The sequence below is a fragment of the Mus caroli genome, unplaced genomic scaffold (genome assembly GCF_978045245.1).
Source record: "Mus caroli unplaced genomic scaffold, Mus_caroli_1 scaffold_9, whole genome shotgun sequence".
NCBI classification, from domain to species: domain Eukaryota; kingdom Metazoa; phylum Chordata; class Mammalia; order Rodentia; family Muridae; genus Mus; species Mus caroli.
This window is the reverse complement of record NW_028227264.1, coordinates 39,621,541-39,648,570: the sequence shown is the minus strand read 5'-3', so window position 1 is coordinate 39,648,570 and position 27,030 is coordinate 39,621,541. Positions and strand designations below refer to the sequence as shown.

At 42.8% G+C, this 27,030-nt stretch overlaps 1 protein-coding gene across 2 annotated transcripts in view; it reads right to left on the bottom strand.

Annotated features, from left to right (window-relative positions):
- Ak9 (adenylate kinase 9) overlaps window positions 1-27,030 on the bottom strand; it is a 134,376-nt gene that overhangs the window by 99,933 nt on the left and 7,413 nt on the right. For both annotated transcript variants that reach the window (XR_015048412.1, XM_021174851.3), the window contains exons 2-10: window positions 26,748-26,878; window positions 25,355-25,418; window positions 22,992-23,044; window positions 22,797-22,893; window positions 18,238-18,350; window positions 16,147-16,332; window positions 7,328-7,456; window positions 5,112-5,186; window positions 1,006-1,104 (exon numbers count right to left, since the gene is read on the bottom strand). Coding sequence is in view for 1 of the 2 variants with exons in the window: in XM_021174851.3 (XP_021030510.1) it covers window positions 1,006-1,104; window positions 5,112-5,186; window positions 7,328-7,456; window positions 16,147-16,332; window positions 18,238-18,350; window positions 22,797-22,893; window positions 22,992-23,044; window positions 25,355-25,418; window positions 26,748-26,867 (936 nt within the window). In the remaining variant the exon portion in view is untranslated. The remainder of the gene's footprint in view (window positions 1-1,005; window positions 1,105-5,111; window positions 5,187-7,327; window positions 7,457-16,146; window positions 16,333-18,237; window positions 18,351-22,796; window positions 22,894-22,991; window positions 23,045-25,354; window positions 25,419-26,747; window positions 26,879-27,030) is intronic.

The window sequence follows — 27,030 nt, the reverse complement described above, 5'->3', positions numbered from 1 at the left end:
TCCTCTCCCTAGTCCCCCGAATTATATAAGCCTCCAAGTAAAGCTGATCTGCCTTCCTGTGGCTAGTTGTTCCCTATGTGTGTTCTATGTACTCACAAGGTTTTCTGACTGGGTCCCTTTCTCTGCTTCCCTTTCCCTTATGGACTGATATTGGCCTGTGATCCCCAGGGGAAGTGAGGGCCACACCTGCTGCCAGAGCCAGTCAGAAAAGGGGATCAGATTGCCTGGAACTGGAGTTACAGATGGTTGCAAACCACCATGTGGGTATTGGGACCCATATCTAATATTCTTCAGGAGTAGGATGCACTCGTAGCAACTGAACTCTCTCTCCAGCCCCACAAGGCTCTCAGAATTCACTGGCTTTGCAATTTCATTTCAGACCATGGAGATAAGCCATTCTGAAGAACATTTCACAACTCCTGGCATCAAAGCAAAGTACCATCAAAAGCTTTCTAACTGCTTCTCCTGACTCTGTGCCCACCTCCCTTCTTCTGCTGTGCCAGATTCCACCTGCGCTGACCTGCCGGGTTACGTGGTGTCCCAGAATGCATCAAACCCTCACGCTAACAATGCTTGTGTCTGTTTTTAGCACTTCTCTGTTTTGTTGCACTTAGTCCCACAAATAATATTGTGTTTAGACTGTGGCTTCTTCCTAGAAGGAGATGTCTTTAAAAAAAACTTTTATTATATTTTTATTATATTTTTATTATATATTATATGTATTATAATATATATTATGTGTGTGTGCTCTATCTGCATGTACACTTGCATGTCAAAAGAATGAATCAGGTTACATTATAGACGGTTGTGAGCCACCATGTGGTTGCTGGAAATTGAACTCAGGACCTCTGGAAGAGCAGCTAGTGCTCTTTAACCACTGAGCCATCTTTCCACTCCACAAAGGGATGTCTTTATGGAGAGCTATCCCTTAGATCCTAGGAGATGACGTGTTAGGTACAGCTAACATGGAACAGGCATGCTTTCAAGCAGGTCAGTTGAACTTACAGTATCTATTATGTCAGTCATTTCCTCTTCTGTACCCTGAAGCTTGGTTATGACGGCTGCTCGTCTCACGTTCAAGTACTTCAGCCGCTCTATGACTGTCTGAATGTAAAGAGCAAACATTTGAATTCATTGGCACTTGGGCATGGCAAACATTATGAAAAGGTCATGGGCTCATGCTTCTTCTGCGACTGCGTGGAATCTACTCTGTCTTTCCCAGCTTCTATGCATTGCTGAAGATCTTTGTTGTTTCCTTAACATATATGTATTATACATTAATATATACTGTAGATAATATAGAAATATACAAAATACATACTATACATTTGTAAATTTGAATATTAAAATATTTATAAAGTTTATAAATACACAATATATGATATGTATAATATATAATATATAACTATATAAAATATATTATGCTTATAATGTCTTACATATATTATATAAAATTATATATTATCTAGCATATATTATATAAACATACATTATTTAAGTATATTTATCTTATAATATATTATATGTGTTTATATAATATATGAAATATATGATATATTTTTAATTATATAAATATATAATATAATTAAATATATGTATAATGTTGATCTTTTGAGGCCAAGTTTCATGCATCTCAGGCTATCCTTGAACTTGTTGTGTAGTTGAGGATGATTTTGAGTTGAGGACTGCCTGTCTCTCCCTCCTGAGTGCTGGGATTGCAAGAGGCATATGCCATGTGACACAGTGGATGCAGTGGGTGCAGGAGATGGAACCTGTTGTTTCTTGCATGCTAGGCAAGCTCTAAACTAACTGGGAACAGCTCAGCTCATTCGTGTTCCTTAGTGGCTTGTACATGCATGGCTGTGCTCTCTCCCTCTGATGTCACACTGCAGTGCACGGCTGTGCTCTCCCTCTGATGTCACACTGCAGTGCATGGCTGCACTCTCTCCCTCTGATGTCACACTGCAGTGCACGGCTGTGCTCTCCCTCTGATGTCACACTGCAGTGCATGGCTGCACTCTCTCCCTCTGATGTCACACTGCAGTGCATGGCTGCACTCTCTCCCTCTGATGTCACACTGCAGTGCATGGCTGCACTCTCTCCCTCTGATGCCACATTGCAGTGCATGGCTGTGCTCTCCCTCTGATGTCACACTGCAGTGCATGGCTGTGCTCTCTCCCTCTGATGTCACACTGCAATGCATGGCTGCGCTCTCTCCCTCTGATGTCACACTGCAGTGCATGGCTGCACTCTCTCCCTCTGATGTCACACTGCAGTGCATGGCTGTGCTCTCCCTCTGATGTCACACTGCAGTGCATGGCTGTGCTCTCCCTCTGATGTCACATTGCAGTGCATGGCTGTGCTCTCCCTCTGATGTCACACTGCAGTGCATGGCTGTGCTCTCCCTCTGATGTCACACTGCAGTGCATGGCTGTGCTCTCCCTCTGATGTCACACTGCAGTGCATGGCTGTGCTCTCTCCCTCTGATGTCACACTGCAGTGCATGGCTGTGCTCTCTCCCTCTGATGTCACACTGCAGTGCATGGCTGCACTCTCTCCCTCTGATGTCACACTCCTGTGCACGGCTGCACACTCTCTCTCTGATGTCACACTGCTTCCTCCTGCCTCTCTCACTGAGGCTCTACTCCTTAACTGGAATGAACTCTCAAAGATCTCATGTTCAAAAAAAGGCCACATCCACAGTCTAAAGTTAGGTATCTGAAATATTTTTAGAGGACAAATTCCAACCTATGTCACTCTGTCCTCTGGCCCTAGACCTCTTTAGATGAAAAAGAGCCCAGTGTTGGCAGAGGCAGATGCTGGAGTTGATGCTATTACATTCTATAAAATGGCAAGACTCCAAACCCAGAGGAGGTGAGAATGGGCCCTCTTGCAGACAATCTGCATGGAAAATAACCCTGCCAGGACCTTGATCTGAATTTCCAGAAGTGTAAGAGAATAATTTCTGTCCTTTCCAGTCACCACATTTGTGGGACTCTTCCATGGGAACTCTAGGAAATGAATGTAGGTATGATGTGGGACAATATGGGGGGGAAAACACAAAACACAAAAAGCAAACAAAACAAAAAAACCAAGCTAATACCAAAAAATGGGTGATGAGAGATAGTGAGACAGCCAAAAGCAGTGATGCCTGTGGTAGCCTGGATTAGCGCTCACAGTTCAGCCTCATCTGGTTTCCTTGTCAACGGCTTAGCTCATTTTAGGCGGCATGTGCTACCTTAGACCCTTGGTGCTCAGCTTCTCCATGTTACTTGTTTTGAGAAATGGAATGTTCCAGAGTGCCAGTACTGAGGCCAGAACACTGGGCAAGTCTCAGCAAGCACACCTTGAAGAAGTCTTTTGTGTGTGCTGATGGAATGGATGTGGCCATGAGTACCACAGAGAAGGGCCGAGTTCGTGGGATAGAGTTGACACTTATTGAAAGAGGAAAACCCAGGAAGAAGAACATGGGTGGGCAGTGACAATTGTAGAGTGGTGCCCTACACACTTTATAAGAGCTGAGCAGTAGATGTCTAACTAGACATGCAGCCTCATGAAAGGTTCAGAGGGAGCTAAGTATCCTGGTATATCATTTAGGAGAAAGATCTGGGACAGTACAAAAATTTTAAGTCATGCAGTTTTGAGGAGGCATTCAAAGCTGTTAGCCCTGATAAAGTCTCCTAAGGGGAAGGAAGGAGTGGGTGGGGCAAAGAAGAGCTCACAGGGAGCCAACTCCACTGCCCTCCACTCTTAGATCTTTGCAATGTCCAGGGAGAAGCAATGGAGCCATTGTGGTGGGGCTCCTAGAGGCCAAGGGAAGAAGAGGTCAAGATAGAGCAATGAACAGCGGTGGCAGACGTTGCTATTAGAGTCAAGTAGATGAAGCCTGAGCATGACCACCGGCTTTGGCAAAGAGGAGAGAGAGAGCTCTGTGGTCTTGTAGGCACATGTCCCACATGAGGACTGCTCCCCGGTTTGGCTCCACCCTGGCATCCTGACCATGGTTGCCACCCGGTAGGTAACACCTTGCCTTCAGTCTTCCCCTTTGTTCCCTTGCTAAGCTGCTGACTCTCTGAAGCATTTCTCCCACTGCCCTCTTCTGCACAATCCAGCTGGATTGACCACAAGAGCCACCGATAGCTAACCTACCACCAGATTGTGTCTCCTTTACTGTTTTCTCATGTGACTGTCTGAGTGGATTTTCTTTCCTTCCCGGCTTCAAACCTTTCACTGGCTGCCTGTTCCCTCATGATGAGATCTCAACTTCTTAGTTGACAACGTCTCTGCCTGGTTCTTTAGAACTCTGGGACTACCCACTTCCTGCTTCATCCTGGTCTCAGCCCTAAGTTCGGTTCCTGCAGCTCACTCTTCTCTCTTTCCCCCCCACCCCCGCCTCTTGGGTATTTGTACAGACTCTTCCCTCAGCAGAGAATGTGTCCCACCCACCCTGCATCAAGCCTTTATGGTCTGATTCTTACTCATTCTTAAGTGGAATCCACGCAGATGAGCATCAGGTGCTGCCCTTCTATCGCACGCTCCTGAAATGCCATGTCCTTCTCTGAGTGTAAGGCAAACTGCCACTTGTGTATTTATTCTCCCCAATAGATTGGATGCTGTATAGGGGAGGGGCTGACAGATTCATCAGCTTCCTTTCCATATGCATCCCAGAGTCCATCATTATGCCAGATGTGTATGGGATCAAAAAAAGATAGTTTTTGTGTTTTGTGGTGCTAGGTATTATTAGACCTAGAATCTCATTCACTACAGAAGGCTTTGGCCATCCTAGTGGGTCAAGCAGCATCCGTCTGTTCTGGTTGTAAGTTGCACACCCTTAATGGCGGCAGATGTCAGCATCCTCTCGGGTGCTTACTAGCAACCATTTACTTTTACTTTTCTTGGAGACACTGTAGCCACAGAGAAATTTTAAATTCAAATGCTGTTTTGCCTTTAACATGGGCAGATGAACAAATGCAACATGGAAGTTTAAAGTGTTGAAACAGAAGTTCACGGTAATACACAAGAAATAGAACTCCTCATAAAGCAAGCCCAACCCGGAAACGTTTCAGAATTCCTCAACCACAAGAAATGTCTGTGCCGCACACTACACTCACCATGAAGAGCTCTTCTGGTGACTTGTTCCCATCTAGCTCGATGAGATACTGGGGATTGTGCTCAGCCATTACCTCCTGGAGACAATCAAAAGGCAAGCTGAATACAAGGGGGAGAATCTTAATGTACTGTGAGGAAGTCTTAAGAGCTAATTCGTGCATCTTATGCAAGTCACAGTGTGGTCATTTGCAGTATTCAACAGATCTTCCCAACGGCAGAGCTAGCCTGCCTACCAGGGCCATGTATTTAAGTTGCTGGGAACTTGCGTGGTGGTGGGCTTGGTCGCTGAGCTATGCCACGCCCCACGCCCCCATGCCACGCCCCCATGCCACGCCCCCTGGCTCCTGCTACTGTCTGTATTTTTTTTTTTTTTTTCACTCATGGTTTCCTCTACTCTCAAGCTTAAAAGTCCTTCCCGGTACAGAAGGTTTGGGGGACATTTTGCAGCACGTGACTTTGAAATTTAAATTGAGTACTTTCGTCATAACAGCATCATGTAAGCAGCGTGCTGACCCTTTTATTACTTTAGGGCACACCACTTTATAGAAAATTTACGGAGGAGAAGAAATACAAAGAAAAACACCTTTAGTCTGTTCACTGAAAGGAAATTATCACTATTGATTCCCTCCCATTTTCTATGCCCCCCCAAAAAAAAAGAAAAGAAAAGAAAAGAAAAAAGCTGTTGCATTTTTGATATCGTAATGTGTATGGAACTCTGACACCTACTTTCCCGCTAGACGTTATAGTCAATATTTCCCTATCTCTTTACAAAATTATGTGAACATCTCATCCTCACAGTTGTATGGGATCACATGCTGTGGCTACACACTTGTTTAACAATCCTTCGCTATCAAGCAGATTATAATACCTTGTTAATTGTTTTAAAGCCTTTTTACTTATCTTTAAAATTAAAATCCCGTTTTCTTCAATTATTTCCAGTGTAACTTGACTGATGGCAGCCATTGAGGGAATACAGGCAAACACGCCTTTTACCCTCTTGTTCGTTATTCCCCATGCTCATTGTTGACAGAAATATTGCACACATACAAGTGTTCACCAGCACCTACTAAGCACCTCTCACTGTAACCTTAGGTGCTGATAATAGGCTGAAAATAAGCTACTTCTGAAAGCAGGTTCTAATGTTAGCGGGTATTGTGCGTTGGTTCTTCAGAAGTCTCACTGCAGTGCAGAGGTCGCATCCTTTCCTGCTGTCACTGGCCACTCTAGCTTTGATAGTGAAAGAAAATGAGATTTTGTAACTTGTGATTCATGTAAAAGAGTTGTCTATGAGCCCACGGCCTGGGGCCAAGAACAAAGCAGAACAGACATGGTTGTTGTTAAGACATTCTAAGAACAGCTTAACTGTACAAACAGGGCTATCTTGTCTGGGTCAACACCACCTGGCCGGAACCTCCCTTCTGTCTACTGCCCCTTGACGCTGGGTAAAGTCATACATCAACTGGTTGCTATGTGAACAAAGATAAGCCCCCAGCCCACAGGAACAAAGTCCTGGTGCCCTTTTGCTAACATGTAATCTTTCTGTTAATGTTTGAATAAGCCAATAGTGTGTCGCTATGCTGAATTCCACACCCCTAAGCCCCTTACCCCATAAAAACCCCTAGCTTTCGAGCCTCATGGCCAACATCTGTTTTCTCCTGTGTGAGATGCATGTCGGTCCGGAGCTCCGTCATTAAACATCCTCATATATTTACATCAAGATGACAGTCCTTCGTGATTTTTGGGTGCACGCCAAATCGGGAGTTGAGTGGGGGTTTCCCCACTAGGTTCTATCAATAGTCTGACAGACGGAGCTGAAAAGCAGCACCTGGTTTAACTTCTCATCTTGCCGATGGGGCCCACATTCCTATTCCCACCTCTGTAAACAACCTAGCAACGTTTGGAAATCATATTTACCTTATCTTGAGCAGCATGGAGGTGCTTTGAAGGAGTGAAATAGCATGGTTGTGAGAAAAGAGCCTTGGCCGGTGGGGTGGAAGGATTGCTCAGTGGTTAGAGTACTACTGCTTTTGTAGAGGATCCAAGTTCAATAACACACACACACACACACACACACACACACACACACACACACACACACTCACACTCACTCAACTAAATAAGCACACCTTTAGAAATAAGAAAAAGGTGAAAGCCTTTTGTGAGGATTTTTATCAAACAATGACACTTGAAGACGCCACCACTTCAGCCATGCCCTCACCTCTAAAGCACTGAGCAGTAGCTCCTTGTAAAGCTTCACAGTGATTTCAACGTTCTCCAAATAGTCCTCGGGCCTCTGGACGAGGTGCTGGAGAATCTCAGCCACCATCTGCATTTCAGCTATGAATGCCTAAATGGGGAGACACCGGAGGGAGGGTCAGAATTTAGGAAACTCTTTAGGAAACCGGTTACTTAATGAGGGGTGTCCCAGAGCACCGTCTTGTGGAGAGAAGCCGGTGCAGGAGGCAGAGTGGAGACTGAGGCTGAGGCCCGTGTGAGAACTTGTGAGTTTGTAGCTATTGTTCTCAATAAGCGCAATGGCAGAGGCTGTCATTTTTTTTGAAACTGGTGTCTCTAAACACCCAAGCTTGTGGACCGTGTCCTCATCTCATGTAGGTTGGGAACCAGATACCCTGCATCTCAGATACTTACCGAACGATTCACACCGAAGGAAACTACAAGTGAAATAATTGTATGGTTGAAGTCACCACAGCATGAGGAACTGTATTAGAGGGTCACAGCATTAGGGGAATTAAGAGCCTGTGGGGCAGTGGGCTGTGCACAGAGCCTGGACCCCAGTCAACTGTCACTCACGTAGCTACAGACTCCCACAGCCTCCCCGTCCCCTCCCCCGCAGAGGTATGTGGCCACCAGTCACGGAAGATGCAGCACCACGCCCTCCCACATGTAAATAAGGTTTCCCCAAAGCTCTCAGACCAAACCAATGAGAAATACCTGTTGTCAGACCCTTACCCACTCCAAAATTGTATATAAGTATCCTATCAGGAAGGATTAAAGGTGTTTGAGAACGACTTCTGAGTAGTCACCTGAGCCTTCTGTCCTAAGAGCTCTATAACACTTTGGAAGAGATCTGCTTTCCTGAAGCACCGCCTCAAACTCCTCCACACTCCTCACTGGCTAGTCAGTGTTCGCCCAGCCCTACCAACCCAGTACAGGTCAGCTCAGAGTAACCGAGTAACCTGGAGGCAGAGGCGGAGGTGGAGCCAACTGCCGCAGTAGAAGCTGTGGAAGCAAAGTCCCCTCCCTGCCTGCACTTGCTTCCCTTTCAGGGAACTCTCGCACCAGCCAGGCCAGAGATGTCTGTGGAAAGCCTCTGGTATTCTGGCCCACAGGAGCCCCTGTTCTACAAGTTTCAAAGTTCTGGGTCTTACATTAAGGTCTCTGATTCATTCTGAGTTGATGTCTGTGCAGAGTGAAGGGTGGGGACCAGTGCCCATCTCATCTCCTCAGCACTAGTTATGGAACACAATGTCTTTCCAACATGCTCACTGCAGCCTCATAGAGATCAGCTGAGTGTAGCTCTGTGAGTTGATAGCTTGGTCCTACTTTATGCCACTGGCCTACCTGTAATGATTTGTGATACTGCCATTATGATGGCTCTGTAGTATCATTTGAAACCAGGCTCCTGGTACCTCAGGCTCAGGACTGCATTGTCCATGAGTCTTGGGACTTCTTTCCCTGTTTATGTTAGGATTCTGTTTTTTTTTTTTTTTTTTTTTTTTTTTTTTTTTTTTTTTTTTTTTTTTTTTTTTTTTGGTTTTTCGAGACAGGGTTTCTCTGTATAGCCCTGGCTGTCCTGGAACTCACTTTGTAGACCAGGCTGGCCTCGAACTCAGAAATCCGCCTGCCTCTGCCTCCCGAGTGCTGGGATTAAAGGCGTGCGCCACCACGCCCGGCTTATGTTAGGATTCTGAACATTGGAACTCTGGTGAGGATGGGGTAAGCCTGTGTAGTAACAGACATTTCATATACGAACAGTGGGAAGCTTCATGACCCACCTCTCACCAACAGACAGGTAATTGAGACAAAAACTAAACCAAGACATGCTTGTGCTAACAGACATTATAAGCCAAATGGACCTAACAGACATTTAAAGGATGTTTCATCCAAACACAAAAGAATGCATATTCTTCTCTGCACCTCAGGGAACTTTCTTGAAAACTGACCACATAATCAGACACAAAGCAAGTCTCACCAGATATAAGAAAATTAAAATAACTTCCTGCATCTTATCAGTCCACCACAGATTAAAGCTGGTAACATAACAACTGAAACAACAGAAAGCTTACAAACTCATGGAACCTTAGTAGCTCTCTACCGACTGAAAAGTGGCTCAAGACACATAAGAAAATGAAAACTTTTTTAGAACTGTATGAAAATGAATACACATCATACGTAAACTTCAGGACACAATGAAATAAGCTCTAAGAGACAAGTTTATAGCACCAAGTACCTACATTAAAACAAAAATAAAAACAAAAACCAAAGTAGCAAGCTCTCACACTAGCAACTTAACAGCACACCTGAAAGTTGTAGAACACGGCGAGAAATAAACTGAGGGCTGAAGTCAGTAAAACAGAAACAACGAACAATGCAAATGATTAATGAAACAAAGAGATGGTTCTTTGAGAATATCAAAAATATAGATAAACCCTTATCCAAACTAACTAAAAGTTGGAAAGAGAATACACAAATTAATAAAATCAGAAACAAAAAAGGGGGACATAGCAACAGACACCGAGGAAACCCAGAGAATCATAAGGAGATACTAAATTGGAAAATCTAAAAGTAATGGATAGGTTTTTTTTTGATAGATACCACTTACTAAAGTTAAATCAAGGTCAGGTAAACAATTAAGACAGATCTAGACTCCCTAGTGAAATAGAAGCAGTCATTAAAAGTCTTCCAACCAAAAACAGGTCAGGGCCAGATTGTTTTAGTGCAGAACTCTACCAGACTTTCAAAGATGAGTTAATGCCAATACTCCTCAAACTATTTCACAAAACAGAAACACAAGAAACATTTCCCAAATCATTTTATAAGGCCACGTTTACCCTGGTACAGAAACCACACAAAGATTCAGCAAGTTGAATTGAAAGAGAATTATAGACCAATTTCCCTTGTAAACATAGATGCAAGCCGGGTGTGGTGATGCATGCCTTTAATCCCAGTACTCAGGAGGCAGAGGCAGGCAGATTTCTGAGTTCAAGGCCAGCCTGGTCTACAGAGTGAGTTCCCGGACAGCCAGGGCTATACAGAGAAACCCTGTCTCGAAAAACCAAACCAAACCAAACCAAACCAAACCAAACCAAACCAAACCAAACAAAAAACCATAGATGCAAAAATACACAATAAAACATTTGCCAACTGAAATCAAGAACACATCAAAAATATCATTCACCATGATCAAGTAAAGGGACTAAGCTCAAAGCCAGGCTGACTCCACGACAGGCTACAAATTGACAGTTTGGGAGGCTAGGCCTAAGTTTCTGTTTCCCAGAAATAAAAACCTAGGTCCAGGAACCACAGTTGCAGGGAGTCAATCAGAGGACACCTTGTCATCTGGCCTGAAGTGAGAATAGGAAGCTAGAGTGAGTAAGCCCCTCCCTCTGGGGGGGATCTCCAGAGCCTAACCAATTGTAGATCAGTCAGGCCCCTAGAGATAGAGCTAACCAATCGAGGTAAAGGAATTCCCCTAACTGACAATAAAAGCTGGGCCTGTGAGTCCACCAGAGGCCCCCATTCCCTAATGGGGAGACCCCTGCATGCAGGAAATTTAGCTGAATAAACACTCTTTGACTTTGCATACTATTTGAGTCTGGGGTATTATTTTTCAGAGATTATTGGACCTTAACACAAGTAGGTAGGCTTCATCCTATAGATGTATTAATAGCTCAAAATAAAAAAAAAAAATCAACGAATGTAATACACTCTATAAACAAATGGAAGGAAAAAAAACCACATGATCATCCCATTAGACACAGAAAAGGCCTTTGACAAAACCCAGCACCCCTTCATGATAAAGTCCTGGAGAGATTAGGAACACAAGGGCCTCGGCATAATTAAGGCTGTTTACAGCAAACTCACAGCCAGCTTCAACTTAAATGGAGAGAAATTCAAAGTAATGCCACTAAAATTAGAAACATGATAAGGTTATGCACTCTTTCCATATCTATTCAATACAGTACTTGAAGTCTTGTCTAGAGCAAGAAGGCTGAAGGGAGACCAAGGGGATACAAACTGGAAGGGGAAACGTCAGAGTATCTTTATTTGAAGATGATATGAGAGTATACACAAGTGACCCTAAAATTCTACCAGGGAATTCCCACAGCTAATAAACACTTTCAGGAAAATAGCTGGATACAAAATTAACTCAAAATATCAGCAGCTTTCCTATATACAAATGACAGACTAAAAAATGAAGTCAGGAAAACAACACTTTTCATAATAGCCTTAAATAATATAGAATATTTTAAGGTAATCTTAACAAAGGAAATTAAAAACTTGCATGATTAAAGTTCCAAGTTTTTCAAGAAAAAAATTGTAGAAGACATCAGAAGATGGAAAGATCTCCCATGCTCATAGATTGGTAAGATTAACATAGTTAAAATGACCATCCTATCAAAAGCAATCTACAGATTGGATACAATCTTCATCAAAATTTTAACATAGTTCTTCACAAATCTTAAAAGGACAATTTTCAACTTCATATGGAAACATATAAACACACACACACTGAAACAAAAAACAGGATAGTTAAAACAATCCTGAACAATAAAACAGCTGAAGGAGGTGTTACCATTCTTGATCTCAAGTTATACTACAAAGCTATAATAATAAAAACAACATGGTACCGGCATAAAAACGGACTCATTCATCAATGGAATTGAAAACCGAGATATAAATCCATATATCTATAAAGAACTCAGAAATACATATTGGAAAAAAGACAGCATCTTCAACAAATGGTACTAGTCAAACTGGATGTCTGCATGTAGAAGAATGCAAATAGATCATACTTAGCACCCTGAACAAAACTCAACCCAAGTAGATCAAAGACCTCAACATAAAACCAGATACACTGAACCCAATATAAGAGAAAGTGATGAATAAACTTGAATGAATTGTCACAGGAGGTGATTTTCTGAAGAGAACATGAAGATCTACAATTAATAAATTGGACCTTAATAAACTGAAAGGCTTTTGTAAGGCAAAGGACACTGTCAACTGGACAAAGTGGCAGTCTAAAGAATGGGAAAAGATTTTTACCAACTCCACATTCAATAGAGGACTAATATCCAAAATATACAAAGAACTCAAGGAATTTGATATCAATAACCAAATAATCCAATTTAAAAATGGGGTACAGATCTAAACAGAATTCTCAATAGAGGAATCTCAAATGGCTGAGAAATGTTCAATGTTCTGAGCTATGAGGGAAATTCAATCAAAATTCATTTTAGAGTCCATTTCATACCTGTCAGAATGACTAAGATAAAAAAGACACAACAACAAACAATAATTTATTATGACAATGACGAGGAGCAAGGTGAACACTCCTTCATTGCTGGTGGGAATGCAAACTTGTACAACTACTATGGAAATCAGTATGTTGTTTCCCCAGAAATCTGGGAATGAATTTACCTCAAGACCCAGCTATACCATTCTTGGGTGTATACCCAAAGGAGACTCCATCCCGCCACAGAGACACTTGTTCAACCATGTTCATTGCTGCTTTGTTCATAATAGCCAGAAATTGGAAATAGCCTAGATGTCCCTCAACAGTACACTAGATAAAGAAAGTGTGGTACGTTTATACAAAGGAGCAATACTCAGCTCTTAAAAAAATAACATCATGAAATTTGCAGGCAAATGAATGGAACTAGAAAATAATCATTTTTAGTGAGGTAACTGAGACCCAGAAAGATAAATATGGTATGTATTTGCTTATATGTATACATTAGCCATTAGATATATAATAACCAAGCTATAATCTGTAGATGCACAGAGGTTAGGCATAGAGGAAGGGATCAGAAAGAATATGTGAATCTTTCTGGGAGTGGGGGAAATAGATTTTATGGGTGGAATGAAATGGGGGGGGTAGGGGGAGCAACAGAAAGATCAGGTGGGAAGGGGGAGGAGATGGGACTGGGGGAGGGAAGGAGGGGAGAGACAGAGTTGAAGAGCACCTGAGGGGTGATGTGGGAACTTCCTATAGTACATGAAGGTGATCCTAATGAAGTCTCTAAAGAATGAGGAAGATGGAACCCCTACTTCCCAGCTCTTGTTACCAAACAAAGCTTCCAGTGCTAGGGCTGAGTTTCATCCATTTGAGTTGTTGGCCAATGGGTCTTCTAGAAATCCTCAAACAACCAAGGCTGCTGCCAAGACAATCGGTTGTTCTCCGCAGACTGACAGTAAAGCCTCGTTGCTGAAGACAACACTTGCAGAACTCATCGAACATGGAGAAGTCAAGCTGATGCCTACACAGAACCTTCACTCCCATGTTTTAGTGACATGGAAAGGTATTCAGCAGGCTACCAAAAGAGAAATGTAAACACTTAGCCAACAACACGACCTTTGATCTACAATCTGCCCTTAGTATGCTAGGGCAATTGTGGCACAGAGCTTGGGGGAGTGATCAGACTTAAGGCCCATCCATGGGATGGAGCCCATATCTGCTTGTTTAGGTTGGCACTGCTTGGGTAATCAAAACCAGAGACCAGAGAGTCCAAAGACCTAGGGTAAAACCAAATACCCCAGGTCTTTAAAAAATTGACAATAAAAATGACCCCTAATGATATTTTGCTATACTCATAGATGAGAGCCTTATTCAGACTCATCATCATTTCCTATGCATATGGGAACAAATACAGAGACTCACAGCCAGGCTTTATGCAGAGACAAAGAAGGGGAGTGAGGAAAAGTTGGAGGGAGGGAGGGAGGGAGGGAGGAAGGGAAGGAGGAGAGAGAGCGAGACAGAGAGACACAGACAGACAGAAAGACAGACAGAGACATAGAGATAGAGAGAGGGACAGAGAGACAGGCTTGTAAAACACAGCTTTTAATGGGATGTCTCTATCAAACCCTCCCGCTTAGGGAACCCTGTAGCAGGGGTGACAGAAGGGGCAGAGGACAGCAGGAGAACAGGGTTTTCTAAACTGAGCAAAGCTCAAATGAACTCAGAGGAAGTGAAGCAGCAGTCACAGGGTCTACATGGGCCTGCACCAGGGCCTCTGCGTACACCCGTTTTCAGCTCAGTACTTCTATGGGGTATTCGGATGTGTAAGCAAGGGGTCTCTGATTCTTGTGCCTCCTCGGGGATTTTTCTATTTTTCTGTTTTCTTGTCTTGTACCCCTTGGATATGATGATGGTTTCTGTTTATTACATTTTATTTTGTTACATTTGGTTGTTATCTCACAGACGCCGATTCTTTTCCAGTAAGAGATGTACATGGAGTAGATCCAGATGGGAGAGGAGGTGGGAGGAGCTGGGGGAAGTAGAGGGAGGGGAGCTACATTCAGATATCATTGTATGAGAAAAGAGTCTGTGTTTAACGAAAGCGGGAATACATAAAAATGTGTATTGTTACCAACCATGGGAATCAGAGCCACTCTGAGACTCCACCTCACACAGTTCAGACGGGCTATCACTGAGAGGAAAAACCGACCAAAACTGCTGATGGGGATGCAGAGGAAAAGGAAACTTTAGACATTGTTGGTGGAAATGTAAATCAGTCTAGTCATTAAAGAAAACAACTTGAAAGTTCCTTAGGAAACTAGGATGTAAATTACTGCATGATATAACTGAGCCACCTGTGGGTGTACAGCCAGAGGAGTCAAAGCCAGTGAGCAAGCGCTTCCCGCAGTCCAGCATGACTACAGTTACTATTGCTGCAGCACTCCCCTCAGTACCCAAGTTATGGGTTTAGCCTATGTGATTGTCTATCAATAAACAGAAAACATTGTATATGTGTGTGTTATACATACATATGGCAGTATTTTCCTGCCCTAAAGAATGAAATTATGTCATTTTCATCTGCAAGAAAAACCAGAACTCATCATCACGCTAAGTGAAATAAGCTACACCCAGGAAGGAAGACATGGCTTGCTTTCTTTCATATGTGGAGTCTGTATTTAAAAAAAAAAATCAGCCCTGAAATAGAAGGGAGACTGTGTGGAGGCAAAGAGGACCTCTGTGTGTGTGTGTGTGTGTGTGTGTGTGTGTGTGGTGGAAGGGTGAGGGTATATGTGTGTGTGGGGGGGGAATGGGAATGTGTGTGTGTGTTGAGGACATTGTGTGTGTTTGGGGGGCTGAGGGCATGTGAGGGAGTGTGGGAGGTGAGGGCATGTGTGTGTGTGTGTGTGTGTGTGTGTGTGTGAGGAATGTGTGTGTGGGGTGAGGGTATGTGTGTGTGTGTGTGTGAGTGTGTGTGTGTGGTAGAAGGGTGAGGGCATATGTGTGTGTGTGTGTGGGGGAATGGGAATGTGTGTGTGTGTGTTGAGGACATTGTGTGTGTTTGGGGGGCTGAGGGCATGTGGGGGAGTGTGGGAGGTGAGGGCATGTGTGTGTGTGTGTATGTATGTGTGTATGTGAGGGAATGTGTGTGGGAGGGTGAGGGTATGTGTGTGTGTGTGGGGGGGTAAGGGCATGTGTGTGTGTGTGAGTGTGTGTGTGAGGGAATGTGTGTGTGTGGGGGGGTGAGGGCATGTGGATGAGTGGAAGGGTGAGGGCATGTGGGTTGAGTGTGGTCAAAGAACATTGTGTACACATGTGAAACTGTCTAGACAAACCATTGTTCTTTGTAATTAATTACACTAACTGCAATGAACATATTTTTAGATTTAGAATGGTTCTGAAAACATTGTGTATGTGTGTGTGTGTGTTGGCTTTTTCCTCCAGAAATGTACAGAAACGTAAAGAACCTTAATTTTCTCCGGCATCTGCTTTCCTTGCTATCAGGGAATTAGAGTAAACTTTAAAGGCGTCACATGGTGATGACTACACTGGATCATTACCTCCTCTTCTTCTTGTTCTTCTTCCTCTTCTTCCTCTTCAGACTTCCCTTCCTTGGGGAAGTCCCTCTTCTTTCTCCTGCGACTCTCAATGATTTCTGGGTCCCACTGCTCCCTGCTGTATACATAGCCTGTAGTGCTGTGCTGCCGCTGCCCAGAAGTTCTTTGGCATAAATCGTAGTCACTGCACTAAGAAACATTATTAAATGATGTAAGACATTTGATTTCCTAGGAAAGCAGGCTCACATTAGGCCACTCTAGAGAGACAGGGGGAATAAGCCTCCCTTTAAGGAGATGCTGTCCTTTCTTCTCAGAGTTCTCCCCACAGTGTCGGCTCACTGGAACCTAAGCTCACACAGGAAGCTTTGGAAGTCTGTCCATCATTCAGAATTGCTCAGAAAAGTGTAACTTCTCTTTGCTTATTAAAAAAAATTTCTTATTATCATTTGTTATGTGTATGGGTGTTTTGCCTACTTATATGTCTGTGCTCCACATATGTGCCTGGTTGCCCCTGAAGGCCAGAAGAGGGCATCAGAGTCCCTGTAACTAGTGTTACAGTGGTTGTGAGCTACCAGATGGGTGCTGGGAACTGAGCCCAGGTCCTCTAGAACAACAGCCACTGTAAGAGACCTCTCCAGCCCCTCTACCTCTTTTCTAAGCATGGTTTCTATAGCACTTCGGGCTTCACTCTTCTTTGAATAAACTTCGGCTTTGCCTGACTTTGAATTTTTTAGATAAGTTTTTATTTCCTGTTTCATCTTATCCACTAGGTAAATTTAATTTTTTTCTTTAAATTTGAGCAAATGCTCAATACTGTTGAGCAATACAATACTGTGATGGTATTTTGTATCCAAGTCCAGTACATGGCAAATTTTAGTACATGATTTGCCTGCTGGGTCAACAATTTTATTTGTTTAAAATTAATACATGTGAGATTATCAGACATTTTAAGTGGGAGAAAGAGGGCTAGCAGAACACTGAAGGGAATAAAAAATAGAACAGAAAACCAGTTCAATCTGCAAAACTTCAGGGAGCTTTTATTATTTTAGCTAAGAAGGAAGGAAAAATGAGGGCAAAATCCATGTATCTTCTACCAAAATATTGATAAATATTTTCCATATTTATTATCACTTTATGGACAAAATATTTTATGAGGTTCAGAAACGGGGCCTGAAAGCTCTTGTTGTTTAGCCTTTGAATTCTGCAAATGGATTGCTTACTCCACGTGGTCATCAAAGCACAAACCAAAGTGAACGAGTAGCGTCTGTCTCTCAAAATGTTCTCATGTGCCTGGGTTTACTCAGCTCTCAGGCTGGCTAAAGGGAATTTGACACTACGATCAAAGCCGTCACCATCTCTGATGACGATGGCACACGGTGGCCTTCTTTTCCACACCTGAGCTCTCTCTGTGTGCTTTATGAACACTAGTGACCCTGTGGACTGAAAGCAGAAAGAAGGACTGGGGTTACACTGTCTTGGCGGGGCTCCATAGAAAATAGAAGAAAATGTATCCCTGCATGGTAAGCAACATACAGCATTAATGTTAGTGCTACAAATGTCATCTTTTGAAGGCTGTTGATTGCAAGGGTGCAAAAAGGATACAGGCTAGACTGAGTCAGTGTTGGCCCAGTGCTGATATCAGCTAGGGGTGGACAGTGGAAAATGGGAGTGGAAAATTCTAAACAGGCATTTGTCTGCAGCCAAGAACTGCATCAGGCAAGAGGAGTATGGATTTCAGAGCTCTCCCAGGGACATCTGGAAAAGTCCTGCTTTCTCTTTGGCCCCTACAGGAGACACACTTAACTCATCATTATGGTTCAGTTCCTAAGCCTGGGTCATGACCCTCGTCGACCAGTCCTGGTGTGGATGCTCAGTAAACTACCCCTGTCTGACTGAGATTGGTGTTTCTGTGGTTTGTGAGGCGACTCTTGAACCCCAACACCTAATTATCTGCACTCACATGTATAAGCCCTTCTACAGAAATGCTATTAAAAATAAAGCAAATATATTTTTTTAAGCCTGAAAGCATTCCTTGAACTTAAATTCTCTGAAAATCAAAGACTTGCTGTCCCAGGAAGCAATTAATATCTTTACCTTAATATTGATTATGATATCAGGTTGCAATTCTAAATTTTTAACAAATTCTATTTGCTTCAAAGAGGTCATGTTATCTTGTGCAAGTGATGGCATTTCAGTGAGGATGTAGCCTGTAAAATAAAAGTTAACAATTTGTAATATTATCATTATGAGAGGTCACAGCTTTTATTATAGCTATTTTATAAAACACTTTATAAAATACTACATATGAGTAATACTACTAGTGAGTAAGTATGATTCGCAAAGTTATATCACAAATTTTAATTAGTAGTTATTACTATATAAAGTGTAGCTATGATTGTTTCCTGATTTAAAAAAATCACCAAGCTAGGAGGAGACACCTTTAAAAATTCTGAGCCAGGGAAGACAGCTCAGCAGGCAAGGGTATTTGTCACAAAACCAATGACCTGAGTTCAATTCCCCAGGACTCATGACTAAAGAGAGAGAACCAACTCCCTCCAGTTTTCCTCTGCCCTCCATATGTATACCATAGTGTATGTGTGTTCCTCCCTACTCGTAATAATACATGCTCTAAATTGTTTAAAAATCTAAGTTTATTTTAGATGAGACAGGTATGGAAAGAAACTGCATGCTAATATTTCTTTTAACTCAGGTTAGAAACAGTCCTACGACCTTTTATGTGACCTATTATTTCCATCCTTAAATTAGTACCAAATAGCTTAGGAGAACACATGCATATGCTATCTATGTAAATTATAGAGAATGATGAAACACCCAGGTACCCTCTGTATAGTGTAACCATCGGAACACAGTAAGATTTGGCCTTAGGACCTCTATTGGCTTGCATTCTACCCAGAAGCCTAAGACATTCTCATTAAATGTGTCTTGGGTATTGCTGTCATATTGATTTCTTTAATAAAATTTTCAGTCAGGCGTGTTGGCGCATGCCTTTAATCCCAGCACTTGGGAGGCAGAGGCAGGTGGATTTCTGAGTTCTAGGCCAGCCTGGTCTACAGAGTGAGTTCCAGGACAGCCAGGGCTACACAGAGAAACCCTGTCTCGAAAATAAACCAAAAAAAAATTTTTTTTCAATTATGTCACTTGATTGCCCAAGAAACATTTCTCTTTTTAATGAAACAAATCTCAATTCCTCAGCTAGAAATTAAAGGCCCTTGTCTTACTTAGGGTTTTATTGCTGTGAAGAGACACCATGACCATGGTAACTCTTATATGGGAAAACATTTTATTGGAGCTGGCTTAAAGTTCAGATGTTTAGTATGTTATCCTCGTGGTGGGTGACATAGCGGCATCCAGGCAGACATGGTGCTGTAGGACCTGAGAGTTCTATATCTTGATTCACAGCCAGCAGCAGGAGACTGTGTGCCACACTAAGCCTAGCTTGAGCATAGGAAACCTCAAAGCCTGCCCCCACAGTGACACACTTCCTCAAACAAGGCCACCCCTATGGGCCATGCGTTCAAAACGGAGTCTATGGGGGCTGTCATAGTCAGGGTTTCTATTCCTGCACAAACATTATGACCAAGAAGTAAGTTGGGGAGGAAAGGGTTTATTTGGCTTACACTTCCATACTGCTGTTCATCACCAAGGAAGTCAGGACTGGAACTCAAGCAGGTCATAAAGCAGGAGCTGATGCAGAAGCCACGGAGGGATATTCTTTACTGGCTTGCCTCCCCTGGCTTGCTCAGCCTGCTCTCTTATAGAACCCAAGACTACCAGCCCAGAGATGGTCCCACCCACAAGGGGCCTTTCCCCCTTGATCACTAATTGAGAAAATGCCTTAGAGTTGTATCTCATGGAGGCATTTCCTCAACTGAAGCTCCTTTTCCTGTGATAACTCCAGCTGTGTCACGTTGACACAAAACTAGCCAGTACAATTGACCCCTTGTCAACTTGACACACAAACACATCACTAGTAAGCCTCAACCCTTACATTCTTATTCATCCCCAAGATCTAAATAACTTTAAACGTCCCACAGTCTTTACATATTCTTACAATTTCAATCTCTTTAAATAGCCATCTCTTTTAAAATCCAAGGTCTTTTTACAATTAAAAGTCTCTTAATTGTGGGCTCCACTAAAATAGCTTCTTCCTTCAAGAGGGTAAATTATCAGGGTACAGTCACAATCAAAAGCAAAAATCAATCTCCAACCATCCAATGTTTGGGATCCAACTCACAATCTACTGGGTTCCTCCAAGGGCTTGGGTCACTTCTCCAGCCATGCCCTTTGTAGCACACGCGTTGTCCTCTAGGCTCCAGATACCTGTACTCCACTGCTGCTGCTCTTGCTGGTCATCTCATGGTACTGGCATCTCCAAAACACTGCATGACCCCTTTAGTCCTGGGCCATCAATTGCAACTGAGGCTGCACCTTCACCAACGGCCTTCCATGGCCTCTCACAGTGCCAAGCCTCAGCTACTCTGCATGACCCCTTCATGCCTTCAAAACCAGTACCATCTGGGTGACTCTTACACATTACCAAATCCCGCTGCAGCAGGAGTACAACCTTGGCTATCTCTGGAACACAGCTTCTTTGTGCTTTCCCAGAAGATGTCACCTCAACGATGCTGGTCTCTTCTTAATCACCACTAATTTATTAGCTCCAGCTAACCAGCATCAATAGTCCCAGTAATGCAAAGTTTTTGCTTTAGTGGTTCTGGTATCCTGTTAATCACAGCTGATTCTCCGGCCCCAGCTAATTCAGAACCACAGAATCTTCACAATCAAACTAGCAATGGCCCTGAAAAAAGTCTTTAATTTTCCCTCTGAAATTTCACAAGCCAGGCCTCCATCTTCTACACTGTTCTCAACATTATCTTCCAAGCTCCTACACAACATCTGACAGAGCTCTTAACAACAAATGGATCTTCTAGCCCAAAGTTCCAAAGTCCTTCCACAGTCCTCCCCAAAACATGGTCAGGTTGTCACAGGAATACCCCACTCCTGGTATCAATTTGTCTTAGTCAGGGTTTCTATTCCTGCACAAACATCATGACCAAGAAGCGAGTTGGGGAGGAAAGGGTTTATTTGGCTTTCACTTCCATACTGCTGTTCATCACCAAGGAAGTCAGGACTGGAACTCATGCAGGTCATAAAGCAGGAGCTGATGCAGAAGCCATGGAGGGATGTTCTTTACTGACTTGCCTCCCCTGGCTTGCTCAGCCTGCTCTCTATTAGAACCCAAGACTACCAGCCCAGAGATGTTCCCACCCACAAGGGGCCTTTTCCCCTTGATCACTAATTGAGAAAATGCCTTAGAGTTGTATCTCATGGAGGCATTTCCTCAACTGAAGCTCCTTTTTCTGTGATAATCCAGCTGTGTCATGTTGACACAAAACTAGCCAGTACAAGGGCCATACCTGTTCAAGTCACCATAGACTTCAATATATTCCTCTACTACTTATATCCCCCTCCTGCTTTAAGGGACAATTGCAAACTATGTTTCAACCTTTAGAATTTAGCAAAAAAACTTTTGTAAGAGCCGGGCATGGTGGTGCATGCCTTTAATCCCAGCACTCGGGAGGCAGAGGCAGGTGGATTTCTGAGTTGGAGGCCAGCCTGGTCTACATAGTGAGCTCCAGGACAGCCAGGGCTATACAGAGAAATCCTGTCTCGAAAAAAACCAAACCAACCAAACCAAACCAAACCAAAACAAAACAAAAACAAAAAACAAAAAGAAACCAACCCCCCCCCCCAAAAAAAAAAACCCAAACTTTTGTAAGAAGTGTATACAGCGAGATAATTACTTCAAGGAAAATGATACTATCTGGTGCTATATTCCTGATTTGCTTTGATACAGTTTTTTTTTTTTATTTTACTCTACCATATTTTATTTTTAATCTCTATGTGCTGATGTAGCCTTTTAGATTTTAGACCAGAGAACTGAAACCAGGGCTTTGAACAAGCTAGGCAAGTGCTCTACCACCCAACTACTTCTGCAGCGCTCTTAACAGAGTCTCAACATCACCGTTTTCTGTTAACTCTTTTTGGGAATCTTCCTTCCTTCAACAAACCTATTTCAGGTGATGTCTTTCTCACAAGTGAATACTAATACTTCTTCCCTGTTTTTTTTTTTTATGCAAATATCTCAGCGTGTTGGTCTTTTCTTCTTCATTGCCCTGGCTTCTGTTGCCTTGTCTGAAGAATTAGAGAAAGCAAGGCCCTTACTCAGAGTCCTTTTGTGCAGGGAGAGACATTTTGGGCGTGTCACAGAGAGTGGGCTGGACGATCAGGAGTAGCTCTGGCAATGTGTAGCCTCAGAGGGAAGCTGTTGCAGCTCACAGACACTGACTGCCTACCGTCCAGGGTGAGAGGAGAGCAGCTGGTAGAAACTAGAGGTGTGGCAAGAAGGCCTGTGGCATTTTTTTGATGCTGTGACTCATCGTGCTAAACAACACTGGGTATCTTTTAAAAAGTCACTGTGGACATTAGAGGAGTAAAACCAAAAGCCTGCGGTTGAATCTGTCTGGGATGCTCAGCTCAGTAGGGGCTGTGGGAAGGGGAGCCACACCTGCGCATGCGTGCGCATACCGAAGTGGGAAGGGGAAGTCACACCTGCACATGCGCGCACGTACCGAAGTGAGCAACTTCTGGAGACTTGATCTTCTCTAGGATCAACTTCGTGACCAGCTCGTCTGGGACGCTGTGACCGCTCACCAGCAGTGACTGCAGCTGGAACAAGCACAGATGTTATGCGTTACTGTAACTATCTATCCGGGATTCACAATTTTGGGGTTATCATAGTACCTTTGAAATGTAGATTTGCTCACCATAGCTCCGGTCTCTTTCTCAGCGGCAATGTGCTCTTCCAAAACCGATAAAGCTAAAACGAGAGTTCTAAATATGAGTGCAAGCCGATACTTGGGTTGCTAAAGTAAGAAACATTTTCTGAATGTTTGGTAACCCGTAGCAAAGATTAATGTGGGGGTGTCACCTAAGAATTTACAAAGCCTGTTTATGCATGTTACTTTGTTTAAGGTTGGACAAAGCACGCAATGGACTGTTCTGCAGAGAGCTTGTGTTGGCCACCCCACCAACTCAGCAATCTTAGTGGAGTTGCTCCCTAAACACCGTTGTGCCTTGGATGAGTGTTCTGTGGGAAGCAGTAGACAGAGGATGAAAGGCGGTGGTGGTGGTGACAGCTGTAAATTGTCTTACATCACACAAAGTATACAGCAGTATTATCAGCCTAGATCCTTTTATGTCCTAGTCCAAGGAAGAGCCCTGCCGGGCTGGAGAGATGGCTCAGTGGTTCTGAGTTCAACTCCCAGCAACCCCACAGTGGCTCGCAACCACTTGTTTGATTTGATTCCACTTCTGGCAGGCAGACATATATATGGATGTCAGAACACTCATATACATAGATGAATAAATTTTAATAATAAAAAAGGAACCCTGAGAATTTCAGGAAATACGCCATTCTCAGATGGAATGGTGGGACCCCATCCTTTAGGACTTCCTAAACATAAACCTTTTAATTAAAAATAATAATTAAAAAAAAAGCTGGGAGGTGGCTGCTCTTGTAGAGGACCCACATGGTGGCTCAGAGCCATCTGTAACTCTAGTCCCAGAGGAACCTAGCCCTCTTCTGGCCTCCTCAGGCAGGGGCACACACGTGTTCTACACGAAATTTTGTCATGTTTTCTTCTTCACTCATCTGTCCACCTGATGAACACTAATTTTCTGATAGCATCAACCCAGGCATGTTTATTAAATGTGTTTAGCTCTGCCTATCCTCTAAACCGCTATGGGCCACCTCTCCACTGTTTTTTGTTTTGTTTTGTTTTTAATTGAAAAGGTATTGTTTAGGAAGTCTTAAAGAATGGGGTCAGGCTCCCACCATCCCCCTGGGCTCTCTTCCATCAGGTGAAACAGCTGTACACATAAAAGAGAAATAAAATCTTTCCTTAGAAAGGGGGCCATTTCGGAGCTCTAGGTGAGTGTGCCCGAGTTACCAGACTGTTCTCCACACACACACAACCTGTGGTGTCTCAGTTACACCGCTGGGATGCAGAATGCTCATTTCAGAACATCCTTGCCAACAATGACTACAGTTATTTCAGCAAGGTTACAGGTTCACCAACTTTTAGCAAATATGAATCAGTGTCAATAATTTTTAATGATAGGAGGATTTTTCTTTTCTTTTCTTATATTGCTTAGATTTGGTTCTACTTTTATGAGTGTTGTGTGTGTGCTGTGTGTATACCTGTGTATGTGTGTATGCATGTATGTATGTGCAGGTGTATATATGCGAGCACATGGAATGTGGAGCTAGAGATCCATCTCAGGTCTCCTCCCTCAGGATCTATCCACCTTGTAGGCAGGGCCTGGGGCTCTTCAGCCAATCAGGTGAGGCCGGCTGGCCAGTGAGAGCTCCAGGGATCCTCCTGCCTCTGCTTACCCAGCACAGGATCGTAAGCATGTGCCACTACACATGGCTTGTTGTGTGCATGGATGCTGGGGATGGAACGCAGGTCCCCACGCTTGTGTACTTGTGTGACAAGCACTCTACTGACTGAGCCATCTCCTCACTGTCTTCTGGACAAGTCTCTTATTTATTTTTTCTTACTTTTCTATTAGGAAATAAATAGCTTCTGATTAGAAGGGCATGTATGTATGTGTGTGTGTGGTGTGTGTGCGTGTCTGTGTAATGTACATGTGTGTGGTGTGTGTGCATGTCTGTGTGATATTTGTGTGTGTCTCTGTGTGTGGTGTGTGTGTACACGCTCATATAAATCTGCTGTCTTATACATGTTGCAGAAAATGTAAGGAAATCTGTAAGTTTAAAATACATCTTTTTAATAAAAGTAATAAAGTCCTGAGAAATGCTCTGAAGACAAGCTTCAGCTTTCTTCTCTCATTCTTTAAGAAGAGGCTCCCTCTCACACACATAAACAGTTCTGATGGAGATAGAAGTTTACAGGGAAGGCAGAGCCAAACATATTTAATAAATATGGCTGGGTTGATGCTATTAGAAAGTTAGTATTCATCAAGTGGGCAGATGAGTGAAGAAGGAATTATGACAAAATATGAGTTATGGAATCCTAGATGGGTGTTTATCAATGCAGTCCTATTTTATATGAGCCTTTGAAATTATTAATACTAAAATATTGAGAAAAAAAATCAAATTTACCTTCAACACGAATACATTTCCATGCCTGTGCTATGTTACGGGCTAATGTTGTCTTTCCAGCCCCCTTTAAAAGAAAAATGCTATTTAACATACAACAAAATGTTCATTTCCAACTTAAGAAATTCCATTGATGGTTATTAGTACATAAATATTTACCTACAAAATGAAGGGAGCCCTATATATTTAGAACTTCATCTTCTCCATTAATTCTTATATATTCTTCATATCCTGAACTTTTAAAGTATGTTATCTTTTAAGGAAATTAGGAAACTATGCCATCAAGATATTGTAAGAATTTGTAGTCTTAATTATTAAGCATCATAAAATGTATTGAGATTTTGTCTATTTTCTTTCTAGAAGAAAACGGAAATTTTGGTGACTTCCATTTAATAATTTTCTTTCTTTCCTCTTCTTTTTGCAATACTGGGGTTTGACATATTGTGCCTATGTTGGTGAGAACCTTCCATTGAGCACTACCATGGGGCCTGCATTTAGTCCTTATTCTGAGATGCAGACTCAGTAAGCTTCCAGGTTGGCCTTGAACTTACTCAGCAGCAGAGCAGGCTTTAAGGTTGTGACGCTCCTGCCTCAGCCTCCTAAGCTGCTGTGATAGCAGCCTCAGCTCATTCAGCAGAGGTGAAGGGCAGGTAAAATCTTATAACTGGGGCCTTTGAAGAGCACCGCATTTCGAAGTTAAAAAGCTGGATGACATCAGTGGTGACGTTTTTAGAAACATTATGAAAATTGTTGGAAATATTTCTTGGTGCCTGTCCTATGGTTCCTATCAGGAATTAAGCTAAGGATGGGATTAGCAGCTGCTGGTCTGGAAGTTTCCCTAACTGAACAGCCCTGTCTTCCAACTATTGAGTAGCTCTGTGGCTAAAACCCAAACCCACATGGAGGTCCTTTCTACAGCTGCCTAGAAGCCAACAATCTTACAACAGCTCCTTCTGGTTTCTTCCCATTGTGTGAAGATGACAGTTGCTTCTCTAGTGTACTACATGCTCACTGACCCCGGCCCCAGCACCTTCCATCGGTAAAACATCCCTGCGTAGACACCCAGGGAGCCTCGTGGCAAGTTTCTAGTAAACCTTACATCTAAATAAAATCTGAAATAACCTTAGATCTCACACCAGCAACAATCACATGGTACAGAGTTTTGATAAGTTATTTCCATATAATATTAAAACAAACGTTAATACAGCATAAGGAGAGAAACAGTTCTGAACTCAAAACTAGTATTATATCATAGTTGAAGTAATATTATGAAAATCTATCAGACACTAAAACACACACACACACACACATTTTGTGGATTCCATTCTTGCATGCTCACATAAGATTGAGATTTTTAAAATAAAAAAAAAATCAAATGTTAGGAGAGATAACTTACAGGTTTTCCAAATATAATAAAGCAAGTCGGTTTGGACAGCAAACAGTTCCTGTCAGTTTCATCTTCATTAAAGATGTCTGCAAATGGATGATGTTCTTCAGTCATTTCTTCAGAATCCATAATTTAAAATGCTACAGTGGAAAAGGCAAAGCTGAAGGCTTACAGAGTTGGAACAGAAGAGCTACTTAGCTCAGGAGCCAGCCTGTATCATCAGATGTTAGAGAGAAACAACTTATCACCCAATCTGTTCAAAAGAAAAGTCAACATGCCCCAAAGACAAATT